Raw genomic sequence first — 12,705 nt, 5'->3', positions numbered from 1 at the left:
TATTTTTATTCATTCATTCATGGATGAAGACGTCACTGGCTGTGCCAGCATTTATTGCCCAGAGGGCAGTTAAGAGTCAACCACATTGTTGTGGGTCTGGAGTCACATTTAGGCCACACCAGGCAAGGATGGCAGATTCCTTCCCTTGTGATGATGCTACTCCTTTAACAAGGTTATGCTGTCCTTAGCTTTTTTTTTAAGAGAGGTAGTAAAAGCAGCAATTCCATAAGGTCTAGGTTTGAAGGACTTTAGGGCCTACTTAAATGTAGCTAACAGATACTGCCTCAGGCAAAAGACTTTCAAGTTTTATTGAAAAAAAACACTTGTTCAATGAAAGGGGGGTGGCCAGTTCTACCAGCTCAGCTTTACTTTGGTTTGGTTTGGTTTCAGCCATCTGGCTATTCACTGAAAGCAGTCAGTCAGCGAGGCAGCTACATGGAAGAAGGTGTTCCATGCTGAATATCTCTGCTCTCTCTCTCTCTCACATATAAGACCCTATGTTTGATTTTACCTTTTTTGCCAAAGGGTATTCATGGGGATTGTTGCAGGAATTTGGAACAACATCATTAAGTTGGGATAGTCTGTTGGGTTTTCAGACATGTTCGTCTATATTCTGTTCTCTTTTGTTTGTGTTTCATTTAGTAATCTTATAAATAAATTCTGGTTTGTTTAGAACTGAGTGGTTGGGCTAGCTGCATCACTCCTGGAATATCCACTCTGCATCTACTTAAAACCACTAGCAAAGTTAGGGTCTGGGCTACATTCTTTGAGGGGTTCTGGCCTGGTCCATAACACCCTAAAGAACAATAACAAACCAGATGGGTTTTTCCTCTGACAATCAATTTGTGGTTATCATTAAACAGTTGATTCTAGATTTTTCTGTTATTGAATTCAGATTTCACCATCTGGTAAGGTGGGATTTGAACACAGGTCCCCACAACGTTTCTGGGTCTCTGAGTTAACATTGCATTGATAATACCGCTAGGCCATCACCTCCCTGTGCAACCATGGAACCAAAACTGACCCCTTAATATAGAAAACATTGTAAAAACGTGTTATTGATGATGATGGAAGAAATAGAGCTTTTCTAAATAATTTTGGTCCTTCTGTTGTGGAGATATTTAACTTCTTTTTAATTAATATTAATATCAGTACCATTTGGTTATGTAAAGATAAACTCGCCATAGTCTTACCAGATTGTAGGGCTCCACTCTCATTAGACAAAGATGACAGGTAGTGGTTTAATCAAAGGGTCATCATGGCTCATGTCAGGGAAGAGGTTGACAGAAGAATCCTTCGTGGTAACCTCAGCTGATGAGGCAATTGGATCCATGCTGTTGGTCTCACTCTACAATGGTGAGCCAGCTGTCCAACCAACTGAGCTAACTGACATCCTACTTGGTTAAGACAATGAATTCTGTTATTTTCCCCAGACTTCCCACCAAGTACCAGAGTAAGCTGAAGGTTTGAATCTTGCATGGGAGTCACAGAAGAAATGTATTGTTGGTGCTGAATCCTAGTGTAAGAAGTCCACAAAAATCTAACTCCCATTAAGGAATTTTCCTTGCTTCCCCACATCCCCCACTTTATATCCAAAAAAAATTGCCATGAATGGGACAAAGGTAAGTAGATTGCAGGCATGAGTGGCTCTGGAGATGTGTTTTTGAGTACTATGCAGTCAGGCACAAATTGCACTTAATCTAAGAGCACTTAAAATCAGATTTTGTATTCCATCTGGCATTGTTACTGTCAAATTATTCTGTTGGTAAAAGCAGCCACAATCATTTAAAATAAATAGTGGTTTTAAATGTGATGTTATTCATACTCAGATGGATTTCATGCATTTTTCTCTCTGCCTCTCTCATTGCCTTTGGATTTCTACCAGAATCACATAGTGTCTCTATTCAGCCCCATGTTCATCAGCCATCAGTCTCTGATAACTCGAAAGTTCTCAGCTGTCTTTTCTCATACAGACATTGGCAGTCTGGCAATGCACTAACAGAGAGCAGCTCTATGGTCTGGTTAGACAATGACGACTTTACATTTACGTAACCAAATGTTACTGATATGAATATGAATTGAAAAGAAGAATTTCAATATTTCCACATCAGAAGGACCAAGTTATTTGTTTTAGACATCCAGCCTCCCCAGCATTTTATAAATACATATGTTGCTTTTCAGCTTCATGTGTCAATTGATGTCTTTGGTTCCTTCCTGACTGGCAATCGTCTATTTAAGTATATGTTATCTATACTGGCATGAGCTACCATTCATGTTTTATATATATAGTGTCATGGAAGGACTGTTATTCTGAACTTACAATTTCTTTATTTTTCTAATTTACTAATATGATTTTGTACTTTTGAAGATCTGTAGTGCTGGACTTCTTATTTCTTAATTTTCCAAATGTTTTCTCCTAAGAATGTGTAGCTCAAGAATCTGTACTGAAGTACCTTTGTACCCAAGATAGTGCTGTAAGAGACCACCTGTAAGACAAAGCAAACCATCAGATGGTTTGCCATCAGATCTGCCATACAAGGAGCAATAAATTTGAATTTCTAAAAAGATATTGCGGGTGTCATTTTAAAATCCACAAAAAAGGGTGTGTTTCTGTTGGCTTAGGAATATTGACCAAATGCTGACAAATGGGGCTAGGTCAGATAGGGATGTCTGATTCCCAGTGTGGATGAGTTGAGCCAAAGGGTCAGTTTGTGTGCTGTGTGACTCTACGACTAACAGATGAGCAGATTACAAATTCTATACAAGATATGAGATGAAGAATCAGATTGTATGGAGTGAGAAAATTAAGGTATCTGGCAGCAGACTCACTAGATGGCGCTTGTAGCATGACAGCTGATGCATGCTGTCAACTCTGTAGTTAGCTGCTGTACCAGAATTAATTAGTGTCTCTGTTGCTGTCACACACTCCAATTCCCAAATGCTGTGTGTATATGTGAACAGGACATTTTTATCCAATGGAGAATAACAGGTTTAGCAATCTCACAGAATAAGACACTTCAGATACAACAACATGAGCAGCGAATGAAGTTGATAATATTTAATTGTCAGAGTAAATACGATGTGTATGGTCACATTAGTATCACCAATTACTGGTAGCCTCTCCATCTCATGTGATTTTAAAGGGACCATAAATGCACTGCAATAAGTAGAACTAACATGAATAGAATAAACTTCTCACCAACATGCATACTTAAACAAAAATGTTTTGATCGACACTTTACAGAGAAAAAAATTGAATTTGTACCAAAACTTTACCAAGGCATTGGGAAATTAAAAATCTCTAAAACATACATTGAAGAAATGTAATGAGTTATCCAAAGCAAGATTTTGAAAGCACTAGTTGAGAAAGGGATTATCAGTATCTTTACGAGCATGGTCAAGATATTAAAATGAAGCAAATTTAAAATTTGCTTGTATGTTTTGTTTTAATCTGTCATATATTTTAATGTAAACTTGGATGCCTCAATTGTTCACTCAGGTATAGAATGTACAGAATAATGTGCAGCGTCGTGATTTGTAGTGAAGCTATTTAAGTCAAACTTGACAACACAGGGTATTACATACTCTATTGAATATTTATATTGGATAGAGTAAATTTTAGGAATTAATGAGCAGAAAATCCTGAGAGGCATGTTGACTTCATCATCCTAATTCGTGACACGCACTCCTGGAACAAAACACTCTTCCATTACAAATGCATTAATTCTACTCTTATACATGGAGTACATATTGCGATGGAAATAATTAAATATTATGACATAGAACAAGCAGTATAAAAGCAACCTGATCATTCCTAGCACAGGTCATCAGATGTTGCTGGCATCACCATCCTTTCGTCTTCAAGTATGGCTGCTCAGCATGGGATATCCAATAAAAATTTTGGCAGTCATTGCTACAAAGCCCTGCACACACACACTCACTTAAAATATTTTCTCACATGATAATTGGTAATCCATTCACTTTCTTTGGATGCACTTTCAGTTTTTTTCATCATTAACCAGTCTGCAATCTCTGCCCTGTTGAAGAAATATTGTGTAGCACCTTTGCTAATATGTCATCCAGTGTATTCTGTGTGGTTTGTAAAATGTGCTCATTTCATAATGTAACTAAAAGTTGAATGTGATGCAGTGTATTTTATGTAATGAATGTTATATAATGTCTATTACAATGTCATTCTTTACACAGTACACAAAACATTGAATAATAAAAGATCACATTATGGAGAGCAGGAAGAATACTTCCACTAATGTTCTTAACTGAAGTTAATAAACACCTAAAAATTAACTGTGTAATGTTAATTTAATCATCTTTACTCAATTATCTCCCCAGATTGCAGGAAACTTTGTGTCACTCTTTGGCAGTTTTCCCTCTGGTATTTGCCTTCTGATTATAATTAAATAAACTGAGAAGTTTTCTTTGTTGATAGTCTGCATGGTTCATAGTATTGTATAAGACCCTCCAAAACAAAAACAAAATACTACTGATACTGGAAATCTGAAATAATACTACTTAGTAGTTGGAGAGAAACAGACATGATGACTGGAACGTTATCCACCCTCATATGGTGTGAGCAATGGCGAGAAAGGGAGGAAAATACAATTTGAATGAAAAAAAAATCCAATTGTCAATCTAAAGGAACCTTGTGACAATTTTTTATCCAGCCATAAAGGGTGACTTCAGAATCTTGCTGCTCAGTGACGGCTACATTATTTACATACATTAACATCTCTGGAAAGTCCCAACCTGCCATTTTTCTATGTCACTTCAGTTCTCCTCTCCTGCTCCAAGAAACTAGTTGGCACAAATGCCCGACATATAGATCAGCACTGGTACCAAGCAAATGCCATGCATGAAAATCAAAGGGGAGTAGTCCTTAGTGGAGTGAAGGTGGAGTGAGAGTATCACCAGTCAAGGACTTGGTCCTGTCAGAGTCCTAGTGATCTGTATCCCTGCACTCTGGACACTTGGCCACAGTCAATCCTGCAGGTTTAGGAATAACAGGTAGGTCAGCTGGGATGCTGTTGTGGCATCATTTTGTGACTGGGCAGTGCTCAATGGAAACTGAAATTCCAAAGGAGGATCATATCAGATACAAAAGACAAACTCTGTATTTCTCTCTCCACAGATGCTGCCAGACCTGCTGGGTTTCTCCAGTACTTACTGTTTTATTTTAGATTCCCAGCATGCACAGTGTCCTGCTAAGTTATGGATAAGGTGGGTGGAGGGTGCGGGTGGTGGGTTTGAACACATCAATCCCAGGTTTTGGTCAATGATGCTTAGGGGATTTATTGGGGGTACTCCATGGTGTCGAGATATGGACCTCAGGGATTGCAGAGGGAATGGTAACAATTGTTACAACCACAGCCTATGCAACGTTCCCTTATTTGTTATGCTTGCAGACAAGCTGCTCAAACTGTGGTGACTAGAGGTTAGTTCTTCAAATGTGATCTTCACAACTTGAACGCATTCAGTCTCTCTCTCTAATCTAACTGAAACTAGCTTTTTATTCCCGCCCTTGAGCATTCTTCAGTGGGGAAAACACAAAGCAGTTGGGATATACAGTAGTGTACAGCTTAGAGCTGACTAGGGGATTGACAATCCCATACTATCAATCCCATATTACTTTTGTTGTCACAAGAGATCATAGTTTAGTTTGCTTAAAGTCTTTTTGATACTTTGGATGGTGTACTGCATCTTTCCTTTTTTCCTCTCTCTCCAGATCACAGTTAATTTACATTCGGCTCTCTTAAAATAAAATTAGAATTACAAGCTGAAATGTCCATGGCAGTTTGAAGTTCATAGATTGATCATGGGTATAGGTGGATTGTCTTCTGAGGAGAGGTTGAATTGGTTGGGCTGGTACCCATTGGAATTTATAAGAATGAAAGGTGCATATTGAAGTATACCAAACTCTTAGGCAACTTGACAGGGTTTAGGGAGAGGTTGTTTCCCCTCATGGGAGAGTCTAGGACCAGAGGGCATAATCTCAGAATAAGAGGTTGCCCATTTAAACCAGAGGTGAGGAAGATTTATTGTCTCAGAAGGTAGGAACTGTACTGCTGAGGAGTGTAGGGGCTGAGTTGTTAAATATACTCAGGGCTGAAATTGAGAGAGTTTTAATCAGCAAGAGTGATGTGGAAAAGGTGGAAAAGTGTCGTGAGGATTAATAGGTCAGCCATGATCTCGTTAAATAGTGGAGCAGACCGGTTGGGCCGAAAAGCCTCCTTCTGTTCCTTTGTCTTATGGTCATGATTATTACAAAGAAACAAAACTGGGAGGAGGCTGAAATATTCTAGGGACCACAAGAACAGTCAAAGGATAAGGGGAAATTCACTGAGGTAAAGAACCTGTTTTCAAAATTAACCTTGTTACAACTAATTTTAGATGACCAAAGATCTATCCTATCTGGAAGCACAGCAACTTGGGGAACCTTGTCCATGTAGAGCCTGCAAGTCAGTTATACGGAAATTGAAACATTGCCATGTTGGATTGCAATTCAACTGCACAATAACTATTCAAAATGGCTGACAATGAATACACAGTTGGTGAAGCAAGTCTTTTAGTCCAAGGTGGACTAAATCTATAGAATAGGGGCAATTGCAGTAATCATGTCTGTACTGAGTCCATAATGCTGAATGAACAGCTTCAGTTGAAATTCATTGGTAGGCCATTAATTGTCCAAGAATGCACAATAAAAAGTATGGTCTCAAACAATCATGACCATTACATGGTACAAAATAATTGTCTCCTTATCATGTCAGCCAAGCAACTGTAATGAGAACAAAGCAATTAAAACTAGAACTGAAGTTCCCATTTTACAACACCACTATATAGCAAGCAATGGGAAATAACAATTCAAAGCTGCCACATTTGCACACTGAACAATAACTATGCATGGATATGAACTAAGGGACTATTTTGGCAGCTTTCTGGCTGAATTCTACTCCTTTGAGAAATAGCAGGTAACGTTTGCTTAGACAGTGTAGAATTGGATGATGTCACATACCCCAGGCATGACAATCACCACCATAGAAGGCTTCCACTCCACACTGTGTGAGGGCATAACATGAGGCTTCCTTGTTATGGACGTCAGGGTTCTGGAATTCCTTTATAAGACTTTAAACTATGAGAAAAAGGAACAGTAGTGGGCCATTCAGCCCTCGATCTGCTCTACTATTCAATTGGATCATGGCTGATCTGATACTCTTTACATTTGCTTTCCTGTCCATAATCCTTGATTCCCTGACTGGTCAAGAATCGGTCTATCTCAGCCTTTAATACACACAAGGAACCTGCCCCCACAGCTTTCTGTGACAACTACTTCCAAAGACTCAAAATCCTCTGAGAGAAGAAATTCCTCTTCATCTCAGTCATAAAATGGTGCCCCTTAATTTTGAGACAGTGCCCTGTGGTCCCGGACTCTCAGCATTTACCCTGTCAAGTCCCTTAAGTATCCTGGTTGTTTCAATGAGATCACCTCACATTCTTCTAAACTCCAGGGAGTAGAATCCTGACCTGTTCAGCCTTTGCTCATAAGACAATGCCTCCATAATGGGGATCATCCTCATGAACCTTCTCTGAACTTGCTCCAATGAAACAATATCTTTCTTTAAATAAAAGTCCAAACTGCTCACGGTATTCCAGACGTGGTCTCACTCGAACCTTGGACAGTTACAGCAACATTTTCCTACTCTTATACTCCAACCGCCTTGGAATGGGTCACATTCCATTCACCTTCCTGATTACCCGCTGCACCTGTATGTTAGTTTTCTGTGTTTTACACACAAGTCTCCCAGATCCTTTGTGTTGCAGTTTATGCAGTCTTTTCTGCATTTAGATTATACACTGTTGTTTTATTCTCACTTCCAAAATAATAACAAAATTGTGCTGTTTTTGATATTACCCACATATTATCTGCTAAGGGATTTCCCATGGAGCTATGTGACCTTAGTGCTTCTCCAAAGACAGCACAGAAGGAGACAGTGACTGCGACTTTGTTGACAAAGCCAGTGAGAACAGAATTCTCCAGCATCTATCCCCTGACCAATGGACTGCAGTTCTGTGTGTAGGTACAGACTGTATTGAGAGTACTGGACCTGGCGCTCCATTGTATTCACTAACCTGTCCATGGAGACATACATACTGAAGCCAGCACATTGCTGATAATGTTGCTATCTTCTTCATCCTTTGATCCATCTTACTGTGACAAACTGCCTGATGTTCATATGCCTATCAGTGCAATTGAACAAAGTAATTAATGACCAAGAACAGTCTTCTGCCGGGACTGAACAGGTGCCCAGTGTCAAGATTAGAGTGGTGCTGGAAAAGCACAGCAAGTCAGGCAGCATCCGAGGAGTAGGAAAATCGATGTTTCGGGCAAAAGCCCTTCATCAGGATATGATGACAGGTATCTAGTCTACTTCTCTGAGGGTCAGGGGCCCAGCCCAGTTCTTTGACCAGCTCCAGAGATCGTCAGCAATGTGTTCACAGATTGCGCCACTGAATCTAAAGTAGGAGGAGTATCTAATGACTTCTCTCTAATTTTTCCTGCTACTGTGTGGGTCTCTGAGACCTGTACAAAGCAGTAGCTTCCATTACTGGAAGTGTACCTGTTCACCGATTGGCATCCATGGACCTTCTGCTGTTCAGTGGGAACATTGCTACGAAGGTGAATGTCTCTGAGTTGGTGTAGGATATAGGGAGAGCATTACCAAGGCATCCTCTGAGGGAGTTCCCTAACTTCCTCCTCAGAGGTGCAGCTGGGCTTGAAAGATTTCGGTGCTGAACTCTCCTTATCAGAGGTTCACCAGGTACCACAATTACCCATATAAGAAATGAGAAGGAGTTGGTTGTCAAAGTAAGGATAAAAGCCTTTGCAGGTTAATGATAAGTTAGCCCTGGGAGAGCAGCACAGGAGCATACAATGAAGCTCACTGAGTCAGTTATCCATTGCAGCACTTTCCATCCATGTTGTTGTGGTTCTGTTCGCTGAGCTGGGGGTTTGTGTTGCAAACGTTTCGTCCCCATTCTAGGTGACATCCTCAGTGCTTGGGAGCCTCCTGCAAAGCGCTTCTGTGATGTTTCCTCCTCTGCGTGTGATGACAAACAACATGAATTCGACTGGGACAACACTACTATTATAGGGCAGGCCAAACAGAGAACAGCCATGGAATTCCTAGAGGCATGGCACTCATCCACAGATTCTATCAACAAACACCACGACCTGGACCCAATATACCGGCCGTTGCAGCGGACAGCAACTGACAACCGGAAGCGGCAGAGACAAGCCACTATAAATGCCGGAGGAAACATCACAGAAGCGCTTCACAGGAGGCTCCCAAGCACTGAGGATGTCACCTAGAAAGGGGACGAAACGTTTTCAAAACAAACTCCCAGCTCGGCGAACAGAACCACAACAACGAGCACCCAAGCTACAAATCTTCTCCCAAACTTCCCACCCATCATGAGCAATCGTGCTCTTCTCTGGCTAAAGCCAGAATTTTCTCCTCAATGGGAGTGAGAAGCCTGATGTGTCTCCTGAAGCCAACTGCTAGGCCTAGATCTCTCTGCCTGCTTGTGGGCCAATGTTTCCTGCAAGAACACAAAGAGAGGGATTGAATATGATGGAAGAGCACTTAGTGGTGAAGCAAGAGAATTAGCAGAGGAGTTCCCAGAGGGCGATCAGAAGCATAGAAAGAAGGAGTAGATTGAGAGGGTGAGAGCCATTGAGTGGACGTGACACAGGTAACAGTGCAAGTGTTTGTCAATGAGCCTTTGAGCAGCACTGTGTAACAGCTCATTCCTGGCTTGTAGCATTGGATGCAGTGTGCAGCTGGGCTGTAAACTTAGTGCCAGAGCTGTGAAAGCAGAAAGCTCATCGCATTGGCAAGCTCTTCCCCCTTGCTTGCCACACGATTCCCTGAGAATGGCACCCAAGAGCACAGATGCAATAACTAATGAGGTGCAGAGCAGAAGACAGTGTGAGAAAAGTCACTCTGAGCCATGACAGACTGGGCACCATGAATCTCACTCAACAAAACACTTCCAGTGAATGTGCAAAAAATGTTTCAGACCTATGACCTCTCCGCAGAAATGTTTCTCTCTCAACAGCTGCTCCCTGACTTGGTGAGGCTTGCCAGCATTTTATGATTGATATTTTCTGTTTACATGTAGATTTTGATTGAGAATTTGTTTTTTTTCCTAACACTAGTCTTTCTATACACATTACTTATTATTTTGAGCTAAGTCCAGAAGTCTAACTCTTCAGTTTACTGCTTGAATCTGAGATTAGCTTCCTCTAACCATGATCTAAATCCACACAACTTTCAGCCGAAAACCTCAGGCAGTATTCAGTGCTGTCCCCATTGGCAAGTTTAATTGGAGGAGGCATTCACTTAAATGGGATGATAGCAGGTGGGGACCATGCTACCTTTTCAACTCCATCCCAATTAGATCCATTGTGGGCACACTCATGCACACTCTTCCCATCCCACGGGCAACTGAGTCATTTTAATGGGCAATTCATTCCCATTTAAAAGCCTCACCCACTGCTGCTGATGTTAACCAAGCCGCAGACTGGGGCTCTCCATAAGCAGAGTAAAAAATGAGGTCTGCAGATGCTGGAGATCACAGCTGCAAATGTGTTGCTGGTCAAAGCACAGCAGGCCAGGCAGCATCTCAGGAATAGAGAATTCGACGTCATTCCTGATGATGGGCTTATGCTCGAAACGTCGAATTCTCTATTCCTGAGATGCTGCCTGGCCTGCTGTGCTTTGACCAGCAACACATTTGCAGCTCTCCATAAGCAGACCTGTGTAGGTATGCTTGAAAGCTACGAGGAGGAGTGAGTGGTTCCCTTGCTCAAAGGCCTTCCTCACCTGATTGACAGTCTCCGTTTCAAGAAGCAGTAGGGGGCTCTTTTCAGGGTCACCTTCCTCTCTCATTCCCTATCGTGGCTCTTGCTGCAGATCCTAACATCCATTTTAAACTAGTGCATAAAACAAACACTGCAAAGAAATATGTAGCTTCTGCCTGTTCATCCCCACCTTCTCCATTGAGTTAATCCTAATTTCAGTGTTTCCTGGCCTCCAGAGATTATGCTTGTTGTGGCCTGAGCCAATATCCACTATCAAAAACTGGCTCAGTTCCATGAAATGGAAATGAAATAATATCATTGGAAGCCAACGGGCATATTGGGACCAAAAGAGAAAATGCTGGAAACTCTCAGCAGGTCTGGCAGCATCTGTAAGGAGAGAAAAGAGCTGATGTTTCTAGTCTAACTGACTCTTTGTCAAAGCTCCTTGGCACACTGGGAGTTTGGTGACTATTTGAAAGAGCTATCCAGTTTGGTTCTTGCCCCTGCTCTGTGCCTTCTTCGAGTCCATATATATCTAATTCCTGGTAGTTTAAGAATAGCCAAGTGCATTTTAATATGTCTTTCTGACTGATAACAAAATCCTGATCATAACGGTGTACCCAATTCATGATTGGGCATTCACAAAAAAACAAGAGTACCAAGAAAATATTTAAACTAGCAGACCTCACATCACACTGCAAGGTCAGCTATGTGAGGTGTGGGTGGAATGATGAGGCACCAGCATTTTGTTTTTGCTTCCTTGATCCATCCTAATGCAACACAAACTGAGGCTTTCCAAATTTTAGATGAACATTTCATTTAAAATCATTAATAGTGCTAGTTGTATCTGATTGTGCAATCAAGTCACTGAGTGCTGTTACTATCATAAATGACTGTCTCACAAGAAAATGTTTCCATGGTAACAATGCTACTTTAAATGGCTTGGGTATTTAAGCTGTTGAAGGAAAGATTACAGAAATCTACTATTTACAACTGCTCAGTTACACTTTTCTGACTGGAACGTTTAACATGGAGGAAAATTATACAGATGTAATATAGATATATGAATATACAATACAGCTGTAACATACAGAGATGTATCTATCTATAATAGTTATGGATTTGCATATCAGTAATACTTTACTGAAAAATAAATTATTCCTGTTCTAATTCAATTTGCCAGACCTTTTCACACCCTAACTAGTCAGGAACAATATGCACGGATATTTTAGAAATTGCACTTGTTTTTTGGTAATGAAATAAAGTGATACTTACTGCTTGAGCATAGGCACCATATGCACCAAATTGGATTGCCATTGGGTTGAACATTCCCATTTGCCCTGCCATTTGTTGCATGCGACGCATTGTGCGTTCCTTGTCGGTGTCTGCAAATTTTACCACTAGGCTCGAAGATGCGCCCTGAAAGGCAGAAAGAAAAGAAACTAATCAATAGAGGTGTCAAGTAGCACAACTGTGACCCCATGTAACCTCACAGCAGTCTTACTGAGCTCTTGCTACTTTTGACTTTGATTTAGGACAGGAAGATAGCGCTTGTTCAACTGGTGAAAAACAAGTTAGTGTTGATCGTAGAGAAATCAAACTGCGGTTCATTTTCTTCTCTGACTTATCACCCTGTTATCAGACAATCAAATTGTCTGCACTGCAACACATCCCGACTTCATTTCAATAGTATCTTCTCAAACAATCCCATTTCACCCTTGGGTTACTTTTGAGTCTGTTTATTTGGGCTCAAACTGCTACTGTAGTCAATAAAAGATCATATTTCTGTTCACAGATCCAGAGGAGAATTTGTTTTCTTAAACTCTCGA

General features: G+C 40.8%; 1 protein-coding gene across 18 annotated transcripts in view; it reads right to left on the bottom strand.

Annotated features, from left to right (window-relative positions):
* celf4 (CUGBP, Elav-like family member 4) overlaps positions 1-12,705 on the bottom strand; it is a 1,146,342-nt gene that overhangs the window by 153,921 nt on the left and 979,716 nt on the right. For all 18 annotated transcript variants that reach the window (XM_060829380.1, XM_060829456.1, XM_060829519.1 and 15 more), the window contains one exon: positions 12,152-12,295. In XM_060829380.1, coding sequence (XP_060685363.1) covers positions 12,152-12,295 — 144 coding nt within the window. The remainder of the gene's footprint in view (positions 1-12,151; positions 12,296-12,705) is intronic.

The sequence above is a fragment of the Hemiscyllium ocellatum genome, chromosome 1 (assembly GCF_020745735.1).
Source record: "Hemiscyllium ocellatum isolate sHemOce1 chromosome 1, sHemOce1.pat.X.cur, whole genome shotgun sequence".
Lineage (NCBI taxonomy): Eukaryota > Metazoa > Chordata > Chondrichthyes > Orectolobiformes > Hemiscylliidae > Hemiscyllium > Hemiscyllium ocellatum.
This window is presented reverse-complemented; position numbering and strand designations above follow the sequence as displayed.